Below are 21,676 nucleotides of genomic sequence, written 5' to 3'. Positions count from 1 at the left end.
TAGATTCTCTATGGGGTTCAGGTCAGGCGAGTTTGCTGGCCAATCAAGCACAGTAATCCCACGGTCATTAAATCAGGTTTTGGTGCTTTTGGCAGTGTGGGCAGGTGCCAAGTCCTGCTGGAAAATGAAGTCAGCATCCCCATAAAGCTCGTCTGCGGAAGGAAGCATAAAGTGCTCCAAAATCTCCTGGTAGACGGCTGCGTTGACCCTAGACTTAATGAAGCACAGTGGACCAACACATCAGCAGATGACATGGCTCCCCAAATCAACACAGACTGTGGAAACTTCACACTGGACTTCAAGCATCTTGCAGTGTGTGCCTCTCCATTCTTCCTCCATACTCTGGGTCATTGGTTTCCAAATGAGATGCAAAAGTTGCTCTCATCAGAAAAGAGGACTTTGGACCACTGAGCAACAGACCAGGTATGTTTTTCTTTAGCCCAGGTAAGACGCTTCTGACTTTGTTGATCAGGAGCGGCTTGACAAGAGGAATGTGACATTTGAAGCCCATGTCCAGGATCCGTCTGTGTGTGGTGGCTCTTGATGCACTGACTCCAGCCTCAGTCCACTCCTTGTGAAAGTCCCCAACACTTTTGAATGGCCTTTTCCTGACGATACTCTCCAGGCTGCAGTCATCCCTGCTGCTTGTGCAGCTTTTTCTTCCACACTTTTCCCTTCCACATAACTTTCTATTAATGTGCTTTGATACAGCACTTTGGGAACATTCAACTTCTTTTGCAATTACCTTTTGAGGATTTCCCTCCTTATGGAGGGTGTCAATGATGGTTTTCTGCACAACTGTCAGGTCAGCAGTCTTTCCTGTGATTGTGATTCCTGCTGAACCAGACTGAGAGACCATTTAAAGGCTCAGGAACCCTTTGCTGGTGTTATGGCTTAATTAGCTGATTAGAGTGGGACACTTTGAGCCTAGAATATTGCACCTTTTCACAATTTTCTAATTTTCTGAGATTGTGGATTTGGGGTTTTCATGAGCTGTAAGCCATAATCATCACAATTATGACAAATCACGGCTTGAACTATCTTGCTTTGCATGTAATGAGTCTATCTCATATATTAGTTTCACCTTTTAAGTTGCATTACTGAAATACATGAATTTTTGCACGATATTCAAATTTTTCGAGTTTCACCTGTGTGTGTCCATGCGCACATAGGCGTCTAAAGGCAGAAAAAACCCTCTGCCAGCTCATTCAGGAGCAGCCGTGTTTTGGCAGAAAAAACACTTGATGCATCTAAGCGCTGGGCATGTTTATCGCTTGAATGTTAATTTAAATGGCCAGAATAAATTATGTATTATGTACTAATTCTAATTAAATTAATTAAGGCCCAAGTGCTTAGGCACGTTTAGATGTATCAAGCGTTTGCAATCACTTTTTCTTCCAAAACCACTTCCAGGAGGAAAGGCATCTAGGAGAGAGAGCAAAAATGTCCAGTGTGCATGATGCCTAAAGAGCACATGCTGTTTAGTAGCAAACAAACCCTGTATTAGGAAGTATAGACTTTTGGGGTCACAGACTTTTGATTCAGATCAGGAGTTTAACATGCATGCTTTTTTCAAGATAGTGATTCCAAAATCACTAAGGCCAGAGGATTAATAAAAAAGCCATGTAACTAGCATTTTCAGAAAGAGGTTAGCAGTGACAGCCTCTGTAATTCTCTCCACCAGAGGCCTTTTTTTAGGGCAAAGTTGCTTGTACTTCATAATGGCTGCCATATTGTGGGTCAAGCTAATGTTTGTGAGAAAAATGTGTTTGTCAGTTTTCTCTGGACTACAGTTTATCAAGCTGTAGTGATGTTCTAGTGTGTTCATTGGGCTTATTATCCTAATATGATGTGAATCATTCATAGCAACCAGTTAGATTTTTGCTTCCTATCAGATCAGGGAAGAGAATAAACCCTGATTGTTAGAGGTTACTGAACATTGCTGGTTGCCATACGGAGTGCTGTTGTCAGCTCATGCAATAGCCTTATTTTGGATATGTTAGTGGTTCATTTTAGATACGTTGGGCCTTGTTTATCAAAATGTAATTTTCCATTGTAGGCACAAATTTTGCTGTGGTGCGACATAGTAGAATATTCTTATTTTAGACACTGATAAACTGTGACAAGTGTGTCCAAGAATTTCAAATAATAATAACATAAAATATGGCCACCACCATACACAGCATAATGTGATCTCTGTCCTAGTTTGTCATAGTGCGAAGACCCTTGTCTGCTATTGGCATGCATGTGATTCTTGTTCCCTTATGTCTCCCTCCCCCTCCCTCTTCTTTTTTTTTGCCTCTGTTTTGCTCAGGTGGGTTCGGCGCTGCTCCAGTGTTCGGCAGCCCTCCAACATTTGGGGGATCCCCTGGATTCGGAGGGGTGCCAGCATTTGGTTCAGCCCCAACTTTTACAAGCCCGCTGGGCTCGACTGGCGGCAAAGTGTTCGGCGAGGGTACAGCTGCAGCGAACACAGGAGGATTTGGGTAAGAAGAAGCTCTTGTATCCTATTACACATTTTGGTTTGCATTGCACAAAAAAAAAAATTCTAGTCTGTTTTTTTTTTTTTTTTTTTAATTTTTATTCTTTTCTTTTTGGGAAAGCTGCATAAATTATATTGTCACCCCCAAATGTTTATCACTGCTGCAGAAGACCCTTCTGCTCATTGATTTGAATGGGCTGTTCTACTGTTGGGCTGATTGTTAAAGAATGTGTCCCCAGAAGACCAGATAGAAAGGTGGTTCTCCACATAATGCACCAGTAGGCAGGCAGATATTTGAACCCAGGCAGAGTGTATACACCAAGTCTGAGGAGTTTGACTGGCTAAGCTATGGTACACTCCCGTATACCACAACCACTACAAGAGCTCCTACGTTATTAAAAGTCAATGAGCTAAGTCATGCAGCTAGTGTGTGCACCATTTGCATGTCTTCTGAGTTTTGCTTTCTTCTTTCCCCTCTTTCATGTCAGAGATACAGTTTAGTTGCAGATTTCGCTGCACTATATTAATGCCTAAACCGTGAAGAAATGTACTTGAGAACATCTTTTCATTCGTAAAAAGTTGGTGTTATGTGATGTTGCAAGTGAAAGTGTAGTATTTAAATTGTATGATTTTAAAAGCTAAAGTTTTTTTGTTGTGTTTTTTTTTTCATAAAAATTGTCAACAGAGTCTAATTCCTCAGATGCTGATACTTTAGGCTTGTAGGGTTCACAATAATTAACATGGACAAACCTAGTCATTTTTAAGAAGGTATTGCAGGGAAATTAAGTTTTGGTGATATTCTTTGTACAAGTTTTCAACTACACAGTTATATTATGCACATTTTGTTTGTGTTTACATTTTCCAATGCATAGCGGTTTATTTATTACACCTAGTTCACATGGGCTTTAGCTTGTATAAGCAGCGTGAACAGCAAGCTTTTTACAGAGTTTTCAGAAAGCTGAAGTTTTAAAGGATGCTTTTGCAATTGTTTGGGAATGTTAAACACAGATTTTAAAGTAGAACTGTGCCTAAAAAAAAAAAATCTTAAAAGTCAATATGAACTCATTATTCTTCTTGTAGTCCAAAACAAAACTAGACTTTTTGGTACCCTTTTTCAATATGGCTCCACCATTTTTATTATTCCTGGTTACCCCTCTTCCTGATGGAATCATCCGCCCACACTCTATACCATCCCTCTGAAATGTACCTACAGCTCCTTCCCTTAACACATCAGCTGTCACAATCCCCACCTCTCTACATTGTTAGCTCCATGCCTGAATTATGTTCTGCAGCTCTTGTTGTTCATGCAGGAACTGCTTCCATCTCTCACTAGAAGGGAATGCATGTAGCGGTTGTAATACAGGGTATGACAAACTTTTCAGGGAAGCCCAGAGGAAACAATTTACAGATATATATAATAAATAAATGGTGCAGCGCTAAGTAATAGAGCACAGTTTATATACACAATATATGAACATGCATGATATCACTCTGAGGGTGATCAATAAATACAAAAGTTCAATGTAATAGTGCGGATCGTGGAGAGATCCCAATAAGGTGAGTGGACGTCCTGATCCAAGGTGTGATGGTAAGTGTGATCACACAAATAGGTGAAAAACGCACTCACCAGATGTGCGTTTAATATACGCAATATGCAATCCTGCGTCACCAGGCCATAAAACGATCATCAGATCCTGGATCAGATTGTACCCAGATCACCATCCCGGTTCAACAGAAGTGAGGTCATCTGAAACCGCTACCAGGTATCACCACCAAGGTCCCGAGTCCTCCAGATGGGCACTGCAAATGATAGCACTCACACAGAGTGCCCAATAAGAGACCTCATAGCGTGATACTGCTTTAGATGCTTTTATTCAGGGTTGGTTGGTGTGGGGTACATAAAAAGATTAACCAAAAAGTTTACTGACCATATGCATTCCTAGGTAGTAAGGTGTCCTGCTGCTGCCCTCTGACGCATTTCGTGCGATGCACGTATTCATAGGGTCCAGGGCTAGCCCCATTCCAGAGCTAGCTATCATTCGCAGTGCCCATCTGGAGGACTCAGGACCTTGGTGGTGATACCTGGTAGCGGTTTCAGATGACCTCACTTCTGTTGAACCGGGATGGTGATCTGGGTACAATCTGATCCGGGATCTGATGATCGTTTTATGGCCTGGTGACGCAGGATTGCATATTGCGTATATTAAACGCACATCTGGTGAGTGCGTTTTTCACCTATTTGTGTGATCACACTTACCATCACACCTTGGATCAGGACGTCCACTCACCTTATTGGGATCTCTCCACGATCCGCACTATTACATTGAACTTTTGTATTTATTGGTCACCCTCAGAGTGATATCATGCATGTTCATATATTGTGTATATAAACTGTGCTCTATTATTTAGCGCTGCACCATTTATTTATTATATATGTTCGATTTGGAGGTTTTATTTGGTTACCTTTTCGGTGTATCAGCTGCTCATTAACGTTTTTGTGTATACATATCGATACACTCTTTGTATTTAAGTCGCGCTCACTATAACATCTTTTATTACTAATTTACAGCTATAGCAGTGAACAGCACAGGGGGAGATATAGGTTCCTAAAGAAGAATAATTATAATGGGCGTTAAACTATAAAGAAAAAACGAGCCATATGTTTTAATTGCAGAAGTCGAAAGCAAGGAAAAGAAAATCCCTCGTAGAAATGAGAGGAACAGGTTTTAAGAGACTTTACATGCACCTAATGGAACCAATTAGACTATATTATATCTTAAAAACCATGTTTCTTATAAATACAGATGTTAAAAAATAGCACATAAATGACATGTCCACTCAAATTCTTAATAAGCTGTGAATTACAATCACATATCAGCACACTCCCACAATCACATGTATGCAGCGCACAATATTGGCACTTTTCACGGTGGTCACTTCTGCAGGATACAATTAACATCCAGTGAAAAACCTACAGAATAACATACGAAACTAATATAAATAATACATTATAATTTACAGTAAATATAGTATTGTACACGGGGAACAAAAAAAAAACTTTAGTCCCTGCCCCTTACAGGCCTACTGGGGGGCATATGGAGGGCCCGCAAATGCATGCGGGACAAAAAAAATAATTATATATATATATATATATATATATATATACATACATACATACACAGTCAGGTCCATAAATATTGGGACATCAACACAATTCAAACATTTTTGGCTCTGTACACCACCACAATGGATTTGAAATGAAAGATGTGCTTTAACTGCAGACTGTCAGCTTTAATTTGAGGGTATTTACATCCAAATCAGGTGAACGGTGTAGGAATTACAACAGTTTGCATATGTGCCTCCCACTTGTTAAGGGACCAAAAGTAATGGGACAGAATAATAATCATAAATCAAACTTTCACTTTTTAATACTTGGTTGCAAATCCTTTGCAGTCATTTACAGCCTGAAGTCTGGAATGCATAAACATCACCAGACGTTGGGTTTCATCCTTGGTGATGCTGTGCCAGGCCTCTACTGCAACTGTCTTCAGTTCCTGCTTCTTCTTGGGGCATTTTCCCTTCAGTTTTGTCTTCAGCAAGTGAAATGCATGCTCAATCGGATTCAGGTCAGGTGATTGACTTGGCCATTGCATAACATTCCACTTCTTTCCCTTAAGAAACTCTTTGGTTGCTTTTGCAGTATGCTTTGGGTCATTGTCCATCTGCACTGTGAAGCGGCGTCCAATGAGTTCTGAAGCATTTGGCTGATTATGAGCAGATAATATTGCCCGAAACACTTCAGAATTCATCCTGCTGCTTTTGTCAGCAGTCACATCATCAATAAATACAAGAGAACCAGTTCCATTGGCAGCCATACATACCCACGCCATGACACTACCACCACCATGCTTCACTGATGAGGTGGTATGCTTAGGATCATGAGCAGTTCCTTTCCTTCTCCTTACTCGTCTCTTCCCATCACTCTAGTACAAGTTGATCTTGGTCTCATCTGTCCATAGGATGTTGTTCCAGAACTGTGAAGGCTTTTTTAGATGTCGTTGGGCAAACTCTAATCTAGCCTTCCTGTTTTTGAGGCTCACCTATGGTTTACATCTTGTGGTGAACCCTCTGTATTCAGTCTGGTGAAGTCTTCTCTTGATTGTTGACTTTGACACACGTACACCTACCTCCTGGAGAGTGTTCTTGATCTGGCCAACTGTTGTGGAGGGTGTTTTCTTCACCAGGGAAAGAATTCTTCGGTCATCCACCACAGTTGTTTTCCATGGTCTTCCAGGTCTTTTGGTGTTGCTGAGCTCACCGGTGCGTTCCTTCTTTTTAAGAATGTTCCAAACAGTTGTTTTGGCCACGCCTAATGGTTTTGCTATCTCTTTGATGGGTTTGTTTTGTTTTTTTCAGCCTAATGATGGCTTGCTTCACTGATAGTGACAGCTCTTTGGATCTCATCTTGAGAGTTGACAGCAACAGATTCCAAATGCAAATAGCACACTTGAAATGAACTCTGGACCTTTTATCTGCTCATTGTAATTGGGATAATGAGGGAATAACACACACCTGGCCATGGAACAGCTGAGAAGCCAATTGTCCCATTACGTTTGGTCCCTTAACAGGTGGGAGGCACATATGCAAACTGTTGTAATTCCTACACCGTTCACCTGATTTGGATGTAAATACCCTCAAATTAAAGCTGACAGTCTGCAGTTAAAGCACATCTTGTTCGTTTCATTTCAAATCCATTGTGGTGGTGTATAGAGCCAGAAATGTTAGAATTGTGTTGATGTCCCAATATTTATGGACCTGACTGTATGTATGTGTAAATATATATATGTATATGTATGTATATATATATATGTGTATATACACCCACACACACATATACACACACACTATATTGCCAAAAGTATTAGGACGCCTGCCTTTACACACACATGAACTTTAATGGCATCTCAGTCTTAGTCCGTAGGGCTCAATATTGAGTTGGCCCACCCTTTGCAGCTATAACCGCTTCAACTCTTCTGGGAAGGCTGTCCACAAGGTTTAGAAGTGTGTCTATGGGAATGTTTGACCATTCTTCCAGAAACGCATTTATGAGTTCAGGCACTGATGTCGGACGAGAAGGCCTGGCTCACACTCTCTTCTCTAATTCCTCCCAATGGTGTTCTATCGGGTTGAGATCAGGACTCTGTGTAGGTCAGTCAAGTTCCTCCACCCCGGACTTGCTCATCCATGTCTTTATGGACCTTGCTTTGTGCATTGGTGCGCAGTGATGTTTGAACAGGAAGGGGCCATCCCCAAACTGTTTCCACAAAGTTGGGAGCGTGAAATTCTCCAAAATGTCGTGGTACCCTGACACCTTAAGAGTTCCCTTCACTGGAACTAAGTGGCTGAGCCCAGCCCCTGAAATACAACCCCACACCATAATTCCCTCCCAACCAAACTTTACACTTGCCACAATGCAGTCATGCAAGTACTGTTCTCCTGGAGACTGCAGAACTTATATACATCCATCAGATTCCCAGACAGAAAAGCATGATTCGTCACTCCAGAGAACACGTCTCCACTGCTCTAGAGTCCAGTGGCGGCGTGCTTTATACCACTGCTTCCAATGCTTTGCATTGCACGTGGTGATGTAAGGCTTGAATGCAGCTGCTCAGCCATGGAAACCCATTCCATGAAGCTCTCTATGCACTGTTGTGCTATTCTGAAGGACACACAAAGTTTGGTGGTCTTCAGCTATAGACTCTGCAGACAGTTGACGACTTCTGTGAGCTTCAGCATGTACTGACCCCGCTCTGGCATTTTATATGGCCTACCACTTTGCTGCTGAGTTGCTGTTGTTCCCAGTTTCTTCCACTTTGTTATAATACCACTAACAGTTGACTGTGGAATATTTTGTAGCAAAGAAATGTCACGGATAGACTTATTGCACAGGTGGCAACCTATCACGGTACCACGCTTGAATTCACTAAGCTCCTGAGAGCAACCCATACTTTCACAAATGTTTGTAGAAGCAGTCTGCATGCTCCTAGGTGCTTGATTTTATAGCTGCAAAGGGTGGGCCAACTCAATATTGAACCCTATGGACTAAGACTGGGTTGCCATTAAAGTTCATGTTCTTGTAAAGGCAGGTGTCCCAATACTTTTGGCAAGTGTGTGTGCACGTGCACGCGTATCTCTATATATAAAACAAAAGATTTAAAAAAAACTTAGTTGTCACCAGAACTGGTGTCCCCAGTGGAAAATATCTCCACTTTTCCTGTTCGATGATCCAAAATTTGGGAAACATCAGCGAGGGAGACATCTAGCCCCAGATGGAAGAGGATGAATGAAAGTCTGTCTAGTTTTTGTATAAAAATTCTATATTGCATATGTAGTGCATCCAGGCTAACCACAGAGTATACACAAAAGTGCATCCAGGTAATCGGCCAGTGTGACCAACTATAGTCCGGGGAGAGGAAAAAAAGCAATAACAAAAATGTATAATGAGGGCCAGTAGAAAAAGGGAGTGTGCTGGAAAAACCTGAAGAAACATATGCGGACCTTACCAGTGCTGGTACCTTAAGTTTAAAGGGAGAGATGCCCCCCCCCCCCCTACAGTCACACCCAAATCTCCACATAGGACTGCCATCCAAGGGGGCAGGGTAGGACCGCACTCTGTCAGGTATGCTACCTAATATGACTGGAGACAGTGGGAGCTGAAGCCAGACAAACCCACCTGTAAGTGTGGAGAAAACCACGCCCATGTCACATCCAGCTGGGGTCAGACAGAGAAGAAGAAAACATCAAGGAGTAAAAAAAAAATATAAGCCCTAGGACAGGGAAGGGGGTAGCACCAATCTGGTGTAAAGGGGGGGGGGGAGATTTAAAAAATAATGCAAATTATTATTATTATTATAAGCATTAAAAAAAATATTATAAATAGAAACTTTTTAGAGAAAAGGAGCAAAGCGTAAGCGGTTAGGAACCAGCATATTACTGAGTGAGGTCTTTCTCCCAAAAGTAATGTTGGGATTATCATCAATTAAATGTCTGATAATATGGTCTTCCTTTAAAATATTCCTTTTGCTTAATTTTGCATTTGGCTTCAGATTGATTGTTAAATGGGGTAATTAAATCAATCTTGTGGGAACCTGCTTAAAATGTTACTAAACCCAGGACCCTGCATTCACTATGTCTGATCTCCGACAGTACACAGAACATGGAAGTGCAATTATTTTAGTAAATATAAACTGCTAAATACCATTACTTAGCAATTAGAGCAGTCTTGTGACTTCTATCAGTGTCAAGCCGACCACATGTAAAGCTTGTAGGAGGAGTTTTCATTTTGCTCTAGGAGGATGCAAGACCCCTGACTTCTGTCTGGATCGTGCTGATTGGCCCTGTGCTGATCACATGCACTCTCCAAAGGAAAAAAAACTCTCTAGCAATACACATTAAACTGAGCATGTGAAGAATGAGTCCACATGATATGTCCTATATGGAGATAAGAGGGGGCACTGGAAAAAGGGGAGGAACAGAGAAGCCAGTAACAGCTTTTTTACACAATGCAGATGATTACCTCCTTAGGTTCCACAGTGAGTATAACAAGCATGCTTTACTGGAAGACCTTTGTAAGGAAGAATGGGCAAAGATACCTCAAACAAGAATTGAAAGACTCTTGGCTGGCTACAAAAAGCGTTTTCAAGCTGTGATACTTGCCAAAGGGGGCAGTACAAGATATTAACTCTGCAGGGTGCCCAAACTTTTGCAGACGCCATTTTTTTGTTTTCTGTTATTTTTAAAGTGTAAAAGATGTAAATAAAATCTAACTTTTGTTGACATATTATAAGAATGTCTAATCTGTAATTTGATGCCTTTTGGAGATTTTTCCATCTTTCCTTGGCTTCTTTATGCACATTAATACAAATTTGTAGCTGGGGTGCCCAAACTTTCGATCCCCACTGTATATATACAGTGAAGGAAATAAGTATTTGATCCCCTGCTGATTTTGACTGTTTGCCCACTCACTAAGAAATGATCAGTCTAAAAATCGAATGGCAGGTATATTGTAACATTGAGAGACAACAATTCAACAAACAATTCAAAAGAAATGCATGTCTAACAAATTATGCACTGATTGCATGTTCATGAGGGAAATAAGTATTTGATCCCCTATCATTCAACAGGATTTCTGGCTACAGGTGTCTTTCATACAGGTAAAAAGCTGAGATTAGAAGCAGTCTCTTAAAGGGAGTGCTGCTAATCTCATTTTGTTACCTTTATAAAAGACACCTGTTCACAGGAGCAATCAAACAATCAGATTCCAAACTCTCCAGCATTGCAAAGACCAAAGAGTTGTCCAAGGATGTCAGGGACAAGATTGTAGTCCTACACAAGACTGGACTGGGCTACCAAACCATCGCCAAGCAACTTGGTGAGAAGGTGACAACAGTTGCACAGTTTACAGGTGCAATAATTCGCAAATAAAAGAAACACAAAACAACTGTCAGTCTCCCTAGGTCTGGTGCACCATGCATGATCTCATTTCATGGAGTGTCAATAATCATGAGAACAGTGAGGAATCATCCCAGAACTACACGTGAGGATCTTGTCAATGATCTCAAGGTAGCTGGGACCACAGTCACTAAGAAAACAATTGGTAACACACTACGCCGACAAGGATTGAAATCCTGCAGTGCCCGCAAGGTCCCTCTGCTCAAGAAAGCACATGTCCAAGCCCCTCTGAAGTTTGCCACTGAACATCTGAATGAATACAGAGGAGGACTGGTTGAAAGTGTTGTGGTCAGATGAGACCAAAGTCAAGCGCTTTGACATCAACTCAATTCTCCCTGTTTGGAGGAGGAGGAATGCTGCCTATGACCCCAAGAACACCATCCCAACTGTCAAACATGGCGGTGGAAACATTCTGCTTTGGGGGTGGTTTTCTGCTAAGGGGACAGGACAACTGCACCGCATCAAAGGGAAGATGGACGGGGCAATGTACTGTCAAATCTTGGGTGAGAACCTTCTTCCCTCAGCCAGGGCATTGAAAATGGGTCGTGGATGGGTGTTCCAGCATGACAATGACCCAAAACACGGCCAAGGCAACAAAGGAGTGGCTCAAGAAGAAACACATTAAAGTCCTGGCGTGGCCAAGCCAGTCTCCAGACCTTAATCTGATTGAATTTTTTTTTTTTTATGTTTTGTTGCTATTCTGTCTCTTAGTGTTACAATACACCTACCATTCGATTATTAGACTAAGCATTTCTTTGCGAGTGGGCAAACATTCAAAATCAGCAGGGGATATACTTATTTCCTTCACTGTGTGTATATCTATATATATATATAGAGAGAGAGAGAGATAATTTACAAAATATTCAGTTTCATGGAAATTAGTTGGTGCAAAAATGAATACACCCCACAACAAAAACTACAAAGTCTTGTATTTTGTATGACCTCCATGATTTGTAAGGACAGCACCAAGTCATCTAGACATGGAATTAACAAATTGGTGACAAATTGCAACATCTATCTTTCTTTTTCCATTCTTCAAGAATTACCTCTTTTAGAGCCTGGATGCTGGATGGAGAGTGATGCTCAATTTGTCTCTTCAGAATTCTCCATAGGTGTTCGGTTGGGTTCAGATCAGGAGACATACAATGGATATAAAAAGTCTACACACCCCTGTTAAAATGTCAGGTTTCTGTGATGTAAGAAAAAGAGACACCACTAAATCATTTGATAACTTTTTTTCTAACTTTTTAATGTAACCTGTAAACTGCACAGCTCAGTTGAACAACAAACTGAAATCTTTTAGGTGGAGGAAAGTAAAAATAAAAAACTAAAATAATATGGTTGCATAAGTGTACTCAACCTTAAACTAATACTTTGTTGAAGCACCTTTTGATTTTATTACAGCACTCAGTCTTTTTGGGTATGAGTCTATCAGCATGGCACATCTTGACTTGGCAATATTTGCCCACTCTTCCTTGCAAAAACACTCCAAATCTGTCAGATTGCAGGATAATCTCTTGTTCACAGCCCTCTTCAGATCATCCCACAGATTTTTGATCGGACTCCGATCTGGGCTCTGGCTGAGCCATTTCAAAACTTTATTCTTCTTCTGGTGAAGCCATTTCTTTGTTGATTTGGATGTATGCTTTGGGTCGTTATGTTGAAAGATGGAGTTCCTCTTCGTGTTCAGCTTTTTAGCAGAAGCCTGAAGGTTTTGTGCTAGAATTGACTGGTATTTGGAACTCATTACAGCTCTCCAGCCCTTCGTGAACAAACTGCCTCCTGCTACAACCAAATATTTAAAATTTTGACTCATCAGTCCAGAGCACCTACTGCCATTTTTCTGCACCCCATTTCCTATGTTTACGTGCTTAGGACATGGAAACAAGGCTAAGTGACTGGGGTGGGAGGATGTCTACTGACATTTGTTCCAGCTTAGTAAACGCACACCCTGGACTTTTATTACACCTTTTATTTGGAGAGCTGCCCAAAGGGGCAGATTTGCTAAAACTGGTGAACACAGAATTTGGTGCAGCTGTGCATAGTAACCAATAAGTTTTATTGTCAAAGCTTAATTGAATTGAGCAAGCTGAAGTTAGAAGCTGATTGGTTACTGTACATAGTTGCACCAGTTTTGGTAATCTCCCTCAAAGAGTCTCTATTGCTGTCCTCTCAATGTTCCTTTCTTTTAACCATTCCTGCTTGCTGCTTCACGAAAAGCAGACTGTCTCCCCACACCTCTTTGCAGCTCAAGACATGCTTTGAAATTTTAGATACCATGGACATCCATTAACACACCTATCATGTTAAGATGCATTATTGACGTGTTTGCATCATATTAAATAACAGTTTCCAGACACCTCCTCTGTGTTGGTTTTCTATTGTATGGATTTGTGTACTATCTCAAAAAAAAAAGAAGCTTCCTAAATGCATCTCAAATGCCCTATAAACACCATTGTCACAAATGGAGACGTGGGGAGCAGTGAAACCAGCGAAATGCTAAAGGTTGGATACATTTTTGTGAAATGCAACGCAAATGCAACCAGTGAACAGCACTGTGTGCTGCAATACACAAAAATGATATGGAGCATCAATAGGCATTCATTAAGGCTTCAGAAACACAGATGAAATGCCTGTGTTTGACGCTAGAGTAAACTTAGCTTTACAGTCACAAAAGGTGGTTTCCCCTTCCCTTTTTTTTTGAAAACTTACAAGGCCTTTTCAAATCCTACACTGGGACGCTTGCTTCTTTAGGGATGCATGTCCCATAATGTCCTTAAAATATCTATCCAGATTACTGCAGTAGCTAGGCACCTGCATGGTCTCCTATAGACATGCCACTATGTGTACTGCAGCAGCCTGGCTTCTGCCTGATCACCTGTAAACATCCCACTATATATCTCATATGAGTGTTTTTTCTAACTTTATTTGCAAATGCAACATGATGGGTTAATACTCCCCATCTATTCACAAATCAGTGTAGTCTCTATATTCCTCAAACAAAATACCACCTTCTGTGATGCTTTTCAACCTTTAACCACACCAAGACCATTCATATCCCAAGGTGCCTTAGAGAAGACCTTTTACCACAAGGCTCCTGAGCCTAATTGCTTATACAAGAGTCCAGCTTTTGGTCACGTAGTACATCTCCCTCTTTGTTGATCCTGTGTCCTTCCCTGGCTCCTCCCCCAAATTTGTACTGTTCAGAGACCAACAAGATTGACGTTATGGAGTGGCCAGCCCAATCCCCATATCTTAATCCAATAGAAAACTTGTGGGGTCACATCAAAAATACAGTTTCTGAGGCAAAACCAAGAAATAGAGAAGAACTGTGGAACGTAGTCAAATCATCCTGGTCTGGAATACCTGTTCACAGGTGCCAGAAGTTGGTTGACTCCGTGCAACACAGATGTACAGCAGTTCTCAGAAACAGTGGTTAAATAACTAAATATTAAGTGATTCAAAGGAAAGAAAAATCTTCAAACATTTTTCAGTTTATATAGTGAATGTTTGAGTTTGTAAAGAAGAATACAAACACTGCTTGTGCCAGGTGTGTCTGTGTCACATTTATAACTTCCATTAGAAAGACTGACTCTTTGCGATCTCTGATGGTCCTCATAAAAGGGAATTTGCTTTGTGTGCCACTATTTCTTGGTAACATATCATCATTCAAACTTATGATCTTAAGAATCAGGTTCTACCTTTCCCCAGTCAAGGCACACCATACTGGATCTGTGAGTGCTTCTTGGGCTTGTCAGCAGCAGGCTACTGTTTCCCAGACTGCAAGACTGCCTCCTGGTATTTTGTTGCTATGTTCTCTAAGCTCTACCAGGTGGATGTTTAGGCCTCAGCCAGATTTGAGTGTAAGGGCCTTTAGTCAGCTCTTCTAGCTGTGGGCAGTCACTAGGTCTGTCATTTTCTTGTGGGTCTGTTCGTGTTTTGTTTGCTGTTACCCACCCCTCAGTTGGAGCGCTTTTGCATACAAACAGTTAATTGAGGGACAGCAGTCCCACCCCTCTGTGTCTATGATAATGTTCTTGGTACCGCTTTTATACCAAACAGATATTTGCTGGGGTAGCCACTGTTTTTTGCTTGCCACTGTCCAAATCCTCCTGTAGCCAGCAGTGTAATCTTAACAGTCTTAGAATTTCCGTGTCCCACAATGAACTCCAAGAAATAGATTTTGCAATAAGTAAAAATATCCCATTCGTCTAATCAAAGGCATCTCTGCATACCTCTCCTGCCACCCCCAAGGCAAACATTTGATGTCTTCATGAGCTCAGCAGCTGCAAGATCTTCAGCATCTGACACTTTCAGGACTGGAATTTAAACAATAAAATGTCATGTACACTAACCCTGACTGTCAAAAAAACTCCCTAAAATGTACAATATTCAGTGATAGAAGATATTGTCAAGTCATTAACGAAGTTCTCTCCATTTGTACTTAACATTCTTCCTTTTGGCAGATTTGGAAGCAACTCTCCCTCTGCCACATTTGGCGGCCTGGCCAGCCAGGGCACCCCAGCTTTTGGGAGTCTGCCCCAGCAAGGAAGTGGATTTGGTGGACAGAGTAGTGGATTTTCTGGATTTGGTTCTGGTAGTGGTGGAGCAGCCTCAGGAAGCAGTGGAGGTGAAGTACTTTTTACATTCTGAAAGAGCTTGAACCAGTAAACCATCATAAACTTAAATTAACCCTTGTTTTGTTCATTGTTCTTCAGGTTTTTCATTTGGGGTGCCAAACCAGTAAGTATTTCTGACAATGTCACTTGATACTGATTCTGAGTGTTATTTAAATGGGATGTTTGACTTGTCTTGTTCCCTACTGTTATCGTTAGCAGGACTAATTTCTTTGTTTTCAAATTTGTGTCTATAATATTGTGTTTTTGTGCTTCTAAAGCTGGCCATAGACCGTTCAAATCTCTGCCGGTTCAGCAGGGACCGGCTGAGATTCTAACCATGTATGGGCAGACTGAATGTACCCAAGTTGATCGATTGGTCGATCATCTTGGGTACAATCAGCCTGTCGGATTTTCCTTGTGATTATTGGATCCCTCCAAAGTCTGAAGTGGCTGAGTGTCATCAGACTTGAACCCAATATCAGCTGCATTTGGTTCACAGGAGTAGAACTAAGTACACTCCTGTGACCCATAAGAAAAGTAAGGTCAAAAGAGCTTTGGCCCTACTTCTCCTTTTAATGAAAGGTAACTGTAGATATAAATATTTTTGTTTGGATGTGTTTTGCTGATTCTTGCACTTTGATGAGCCTGTTATCCTACAAGAATGTTGCACAGACTTGACCTCAGTGTTGTAGAAGTGGTTGTATAATTTACAATCCACAAGGAGGTCTGTTGGTTTTTGCTCAGTTACCTCTAAATTAAAAATAAATGAATAAACCTGTAATTAAATCTAATTGTGGGTGGCCACTGGCAAGATAAACTTATACGCTTCTTCTTTTTTTTTTTTATTTATCTTGGAGACATAGCAGTGAGATTAATCCACCACTGTTAACCTCCCCAAACTTCTTCAATTACATTTCTAGCACATCATAAACTGGGTTTCATTTTATTGCGCTGTTTATAGCCAAGCCTTAGATTCAGCCTCTGTACAATAGCATCATGGGAAGACCTAAAGCCACCTTGCATATGTGTGGTGCATTGTGCTTTAGACATGTTTTACTTTCGTTTGAGAAGCATTGAAATTGAACTCTATATAATGTGCATATTCATGTAAGAGCATCAAAGATGCAGCAAGCAGGATTTTTTTTTTTTTTTAACGCACAGGTGTGAATAGAGCCATAGAGGAGAGAGGTCGTAGTAGCTGAACACCTGGAATTGTGGTGTTTACAGTTTTCAAAAAAAAAAATCAATAAAGTTTATGCAAAATTAACCTTTACTTGCCATTTTTACCTGTGTGTCACCTTGTGTGTCTGAACCGTTGCCTAACATTCCAAGGAATATAAACTTTTGATCAGAGCCATTTGGGTGATTTCTGTTATTATGATTTAAAAAGGAGCCAAACAACTATAATGAATAAAAGGCTTCATATGATCACTATCCTTAAATAAAAGACAGTTTTTGGCTTGATCAGTCATATTTTTCATATAAATGCCAAAATATCACAATTTCTGCCAGGGTATGCAGACTTGTAAGCAGAACTGTGTATATGTATGTGTGTTTAATTAATAAATTTATATTGAAGACCACTGAGAATGCTTGGTAATATGCAGTTCCCACATCTGTGGCTTTTTAAATTGCAAATAGTGTCTGTGTATAAATAGTCAGAGTTTAACTCTCACGTGGATGCACTGAGCAGACTAGATACTGAGCCATGGGGAGCAGAATAGAACTGTCAAAAGACTTTGAATGACAAGGTAATGGAACTTTTTTTTATAAATATGGAAAAAGATATCCAAAGCCTGGAGTAGTCAGTACTGTTCAATCAACAATGGAAAATTTGGGGATCTCCTGATACCAAACCAAGGCCAGGTAGACCAAGAAAGATTACAGCCACAACTGCCAGAAGAATTGTTCAGGATACAAATAAAAACCCACAGGTAACTTAAGGAGAGATACGGGCTGCTCTGGAAAACAACGGTGTAATTGTTTCATGGAGCACAACAAGATAATACTTGAACAAAAATGAGCTGCATAATCAAGTTTCCAGAAAGAAGCCTTTACTGCACCAACTGAACAACACACTAATGTGCCTGAGGTGTGGATAGAGTAAGTTTTACCCCAAGACGTGAAAGTTTTATGACTCTTTAGGATTAAAAATAACTTGTAAAAAGATATGAAATTAACCAATCTTTGATTTTATTTTTTAACTGTTTATTTTCTGGTTGTAACAGTTGTAAAAAAGTTCACTTTTTTACTTGTTACCTTTCTTGATACACATCTGTACATGGCTAACACCTGTTTACATTTCCACAGGTCTACGTCCACATTTGGGGGTGGCTGGAGAAGCTGAATGTAAGGAGCCTGAAACAAAGGTGACTCTTTAAAATAAACTTTGTAAAATGTGTCCCGTTTTGCCTGTAATCATGTCACTGCATTGCCTCTCAGAAACTACAATAACATCCTGACAGCATTCTATCCATCTCTCTACTCATCTGCTGCTTCAAAAGATGCCACACGTTTTACCAAAGTCTATCCCATGCTTTTCAATTAATTGTTTTTTAAATTTCCGGTATTTGTGCCTTGTACTATTTAGCTTTGTTTTAATCAAATTAAAGTGTTTTGTGAGCATTTAAAGTCATGTATGCAGCATAGTAGTCATCTGCACATGTCTGTATATCACCCATGTTTTTTTGCCATGAGTCCCCAAAAACCCAAGACATTCTTTTCAAATCTGACAGAGCTTTGAGGGCTTTAGATTGGTCAGCCTCCTGCACCTCATTGTCTGCCAGTGGGATCGCCATTACAGTCCAGTAATATAATATGGGAATAAGTGGGACAGAGTCCATGGCCATAATAGCTTGTTTGTTAATTGGTTAACAATGCCACAGCTCTTGGGAGGTCAACTGAGAGGTGACATGCAGGCATCTCTTATACAAGTCTCACTTTATTAGATCCTTCAGTTATGATTTAATGCATATCTAAACCAAAAACAAAAATTGTACATATTGTAGCTTACCAGTCCTTAGATGTAATGGCTGCATTAGTTTTCTTTATTTAGTTGTTTTTTTGGTTTTTTTTAATTTTCACCTTTTGATCCAGACAAACAAACGTCTGGTCTTACGCTGGCAAAAGACTGTACAATCTGATTGTAGGATCTCCTTTAGATCTACCAACAGCCATGTAGTACAATAGCTTATCTGACTGGATACACATGGAATGGATTGTCCCAATCAAAGCTTCTACTAGATTGTTATGCTAGTTTTAAAGTAAAATATAGAGATTGTACAACCAGTTTGTAATGGGTGTGGCAAGCTTGAGGGTGGCTTGACTTAATGGAAATGTAACAGAGCTACCCTTGGACTGCAGTGCTGTCAACCTGGGGAGAGGATAGTGTAAAGCTCAATTTAAGCGCACAACCTCCTTTTTAGATCTGCCAACAAGTAGTTCAAGATTTGCTTGATTGGATACACATTGGATAGATTAGGCAGGTCCCCATATTACATAATTTTGGTAAATATAAAGTTGATTGTATAAAAATTGTATATCAGATTGCAATGTATGTTGTAACCCATAGATGTACTAGCAAATGTAGATGGGCATGACTAACAAATTAAAGCTGAACGCCAGCTGATACTTTTGTAACCATTGTAAGTACTACTGCCAGTGTTCTCAACCCTCTAACTGCCACTTTTATGGGTCAGCATGGGCTGTTAAAATTTAGGCCTCATGCACACAGGACGTTAAAGAAAACTCTCCTAGAAACTGTTGTCCTGGCAGCAGCGTTTTTGCAGAAAAAAACGCTTGATGCTTGTAAAAGTATCCACCGCTTTTAGAAGCGTTTAGGCGCATTTACAACTGTCGAGCGCTTTGGCTTTAATTAATTTCATTGGCCAGAATGATCAGTTATTCTGGCCATTGAAATGTATTAACATGCAGGTGCGTTTAGACGCGTCAATCCTTTTTTCTGCCAAAACACTGCCGCTCCTGGACGCATTGGCCCTGGGTTTTCTTCCTGATGGGAAACACTACTGACACTTAGTCTGTGTGTAGATTAACATGGAGGGCCGTTTGGAAGCAGTAAAAAAAAACATGTCTGACGCCCATAAAAGTGGCAGCAAAAACGCCCTCTGTGCATGAGACCTTAAGTTGGAAAAATAACAGCAGGATCAACAGGTGAAAATAAGGGGAAAGGAGCCTATAAAAAGAAAACATTGTTTGGTGAGCTGCAATATAATACATTTATGCTTTTGGGTTTAAATACACTTTTTTTAAGTGCCCTTCACATTACATTACCCCCCAAAAACATTTTTTTTTTTCCTTTTTAGAAACTTTATTTGAAGTATCAGTCACAGATGCAGATATTTGTTATAGATCCGGACTTCAAAACATTTTACATCAACTTCAAATGATCGTCATCTCAAGAGAACAACATCTTTGTTGTGATTGTTACTTTTGTTCCTAAAAAAATGTATTTATATGTTATGTTAAAATGTTTCTCTCAATACATGAATAAAAGTAAACTGGAAGAGATGTACAACATATATTATGAAGTTAGAAGAAATGATGTCTGACAAGAAAGCAAGAAAGGAGGGGGAGGGGACCGGAACCTGGAAAATTGTCCCACCCCAGGGAGGATCTTCACCTTGCCAATCTCAACAAGATGCTCATAAAGGTCTACAGCAAAGATCTTGTAGGGTAGTCTGTCAGGATAGAATAATGGAGTTGTCTTTGCTAGTTTTTGTAGTCTAAAGTGCAAGATGCAGGGCTGTCATCTTCATTTTTCTGGCTCCTTAGTGAGTTGATGACCTAGAACAAATATTCACAAAATGAGTTTTTACTCCTTTCATGAGCTGCATTTTTCTTTCAGGCCAGTGATTTTAGGTACTAAAGCCAGGATCTGGGAAACAGCGAAGATCTGCATTTAAATCCCAAATCAGTATTGGTAGCCCCTATGATTCTATCGTCACAGGTTCCTTTAAAGCCTCCAATCATTTTTAGTGCTCCAAAACCTTAAAGCGCAAATACACTGAATCTAAGTCCCACAAGCCAAAAAACGCTGTTTGATTTGAAAAACATCTCCTAGCATTTCTGACCCTGGCCATCTTAAGTAAGGGCAGATTATTCAAGTAGCATTTACTTCCTGGAATCCATCTGCCTTTAGCTTAGACAAGCAGGCAAGACGGTGTGGTTAAGTAAAAAGGAAAAACCTGCGCTACACCCAAAAGATAAATATGCAAAATGAATAAATTTGTGAATAAATATAGTGAACTGTTGCTACTCTTTTCTTGAACACCAGAAAAATAGAGAACATATATAAAGTGAGTGTGCTGTACACTAAACAATCAAATGCAATAACTAAAACACAGTATATCCATAAAATAATATAACAAAAAATATATTGCTAAAGTGCTATGGAAAGTCCAAATCTAAATAATGACTGAAACGAAAAAGTCCCAAATCCAGTGACACAGTGTTTGTGTGCTGAAAAATCTTCCAACAAAGGTGTATAGGTGTCCACAAGTACTTGTGTGCTTCGCTGAGAAAAACCCATCCTCCCGTCCTGAAGACTCCTAGGATGTATGACATCATTTGCCTAGTCCTGGAAACCAGGAAGTAACTGAAGAAATGTAAAAAAAAAAGTTTAAAACCAGTAAATATTCTATACTTTCATATCTTATTTACTAATACTAGCAGCATAAGGATTAAGAATATTGACTGAGAGAGTGACGTTTCACTTTAATGTAATTCTCTGAATTGTGTACTTTTTATTGTTAAATGGTATTTGGTCAAATTTATTTTAAACATCTTTAATTAAAGGATACAGTTGGGTAAGCTGAAGTTTTTTTTAGTTTTTTTTTATTTATTTGTATAAATTCTTTATTATACAAATAAAAGTATACTACATTGTATATCTATAACACAGTTTGCAAATAAATATATTTAAAACTCACCCTGTGTAAACTGCCAACGCTACATGGTCTTGGAAGATGATAGAAGTGTGTCCAGAGTGACTAGTATACTGGTTTTCATACTCTTCATATTTGTTTGACATTATAGCCTCTGAAAC

At 40.0% G+C, this 21,676-nt stretch overlaps 1 protein-coding gene across 3 annotated transcripts in view; it reads left to right on the top strand.

Annotated features, from left to right (window-relative positions):
• Nucleotides 1-21,447, top strand: part of NUP214 (nucleoporin 214) — a 183,128-nt gene extending 161,681 nt beyond the window's left edge. For all 3 annotated transcript variants that reach the window (XM_089686965.1, XM_089686952.1, XM_089686957.1), the window contains 5 exons: nt 2,315-2,486; nt 15,460-15,623; nt 15,712-15,736; nt 17,923-17,981; nt 19,935-21,447. In XM_089686965.1, coding sequence (XP_089543091.1) covers nt 2,315-2,486; nt 15,460-15,623; nt 15,712-15,736; nt 17,923-17,959 — 398 coding nt within the window. In that variant the 3' untranslated portion in view covers nt 17,960-17,981; nt 19,935-21,447. The remainder of the gene's footprint in view (nt 1-2,314; nt 2,487-15,459; nt 15,624-15,711; nt 15,737-17,922; nt 17,982-19,934) is intronic.
• Nucleotides 21,448-21,676: the final 229 nt, after the last annotated feature.

This window comes from Staurois parvus, unplaced genomic scaffold (genome assembly GCF_062004578.1).
Source record: "Staurois parvus isolate SC_StPar_1 unplaced genomic scaffold, SC_StPar_1.0 ptg000020l, whole genome shotgun sequence".
Classification (NCBI taxonomy): Eukaryota; Metazoa; Chordata; class Amphibia; order Anura; family Ranidae; genus Staurois; species Staurois parvus.
The sequence above is the reverse complement of the archived record's forward strand: the minus strand, read 5'-3'. Positions and strand labels throughout refer to the sequence as shown.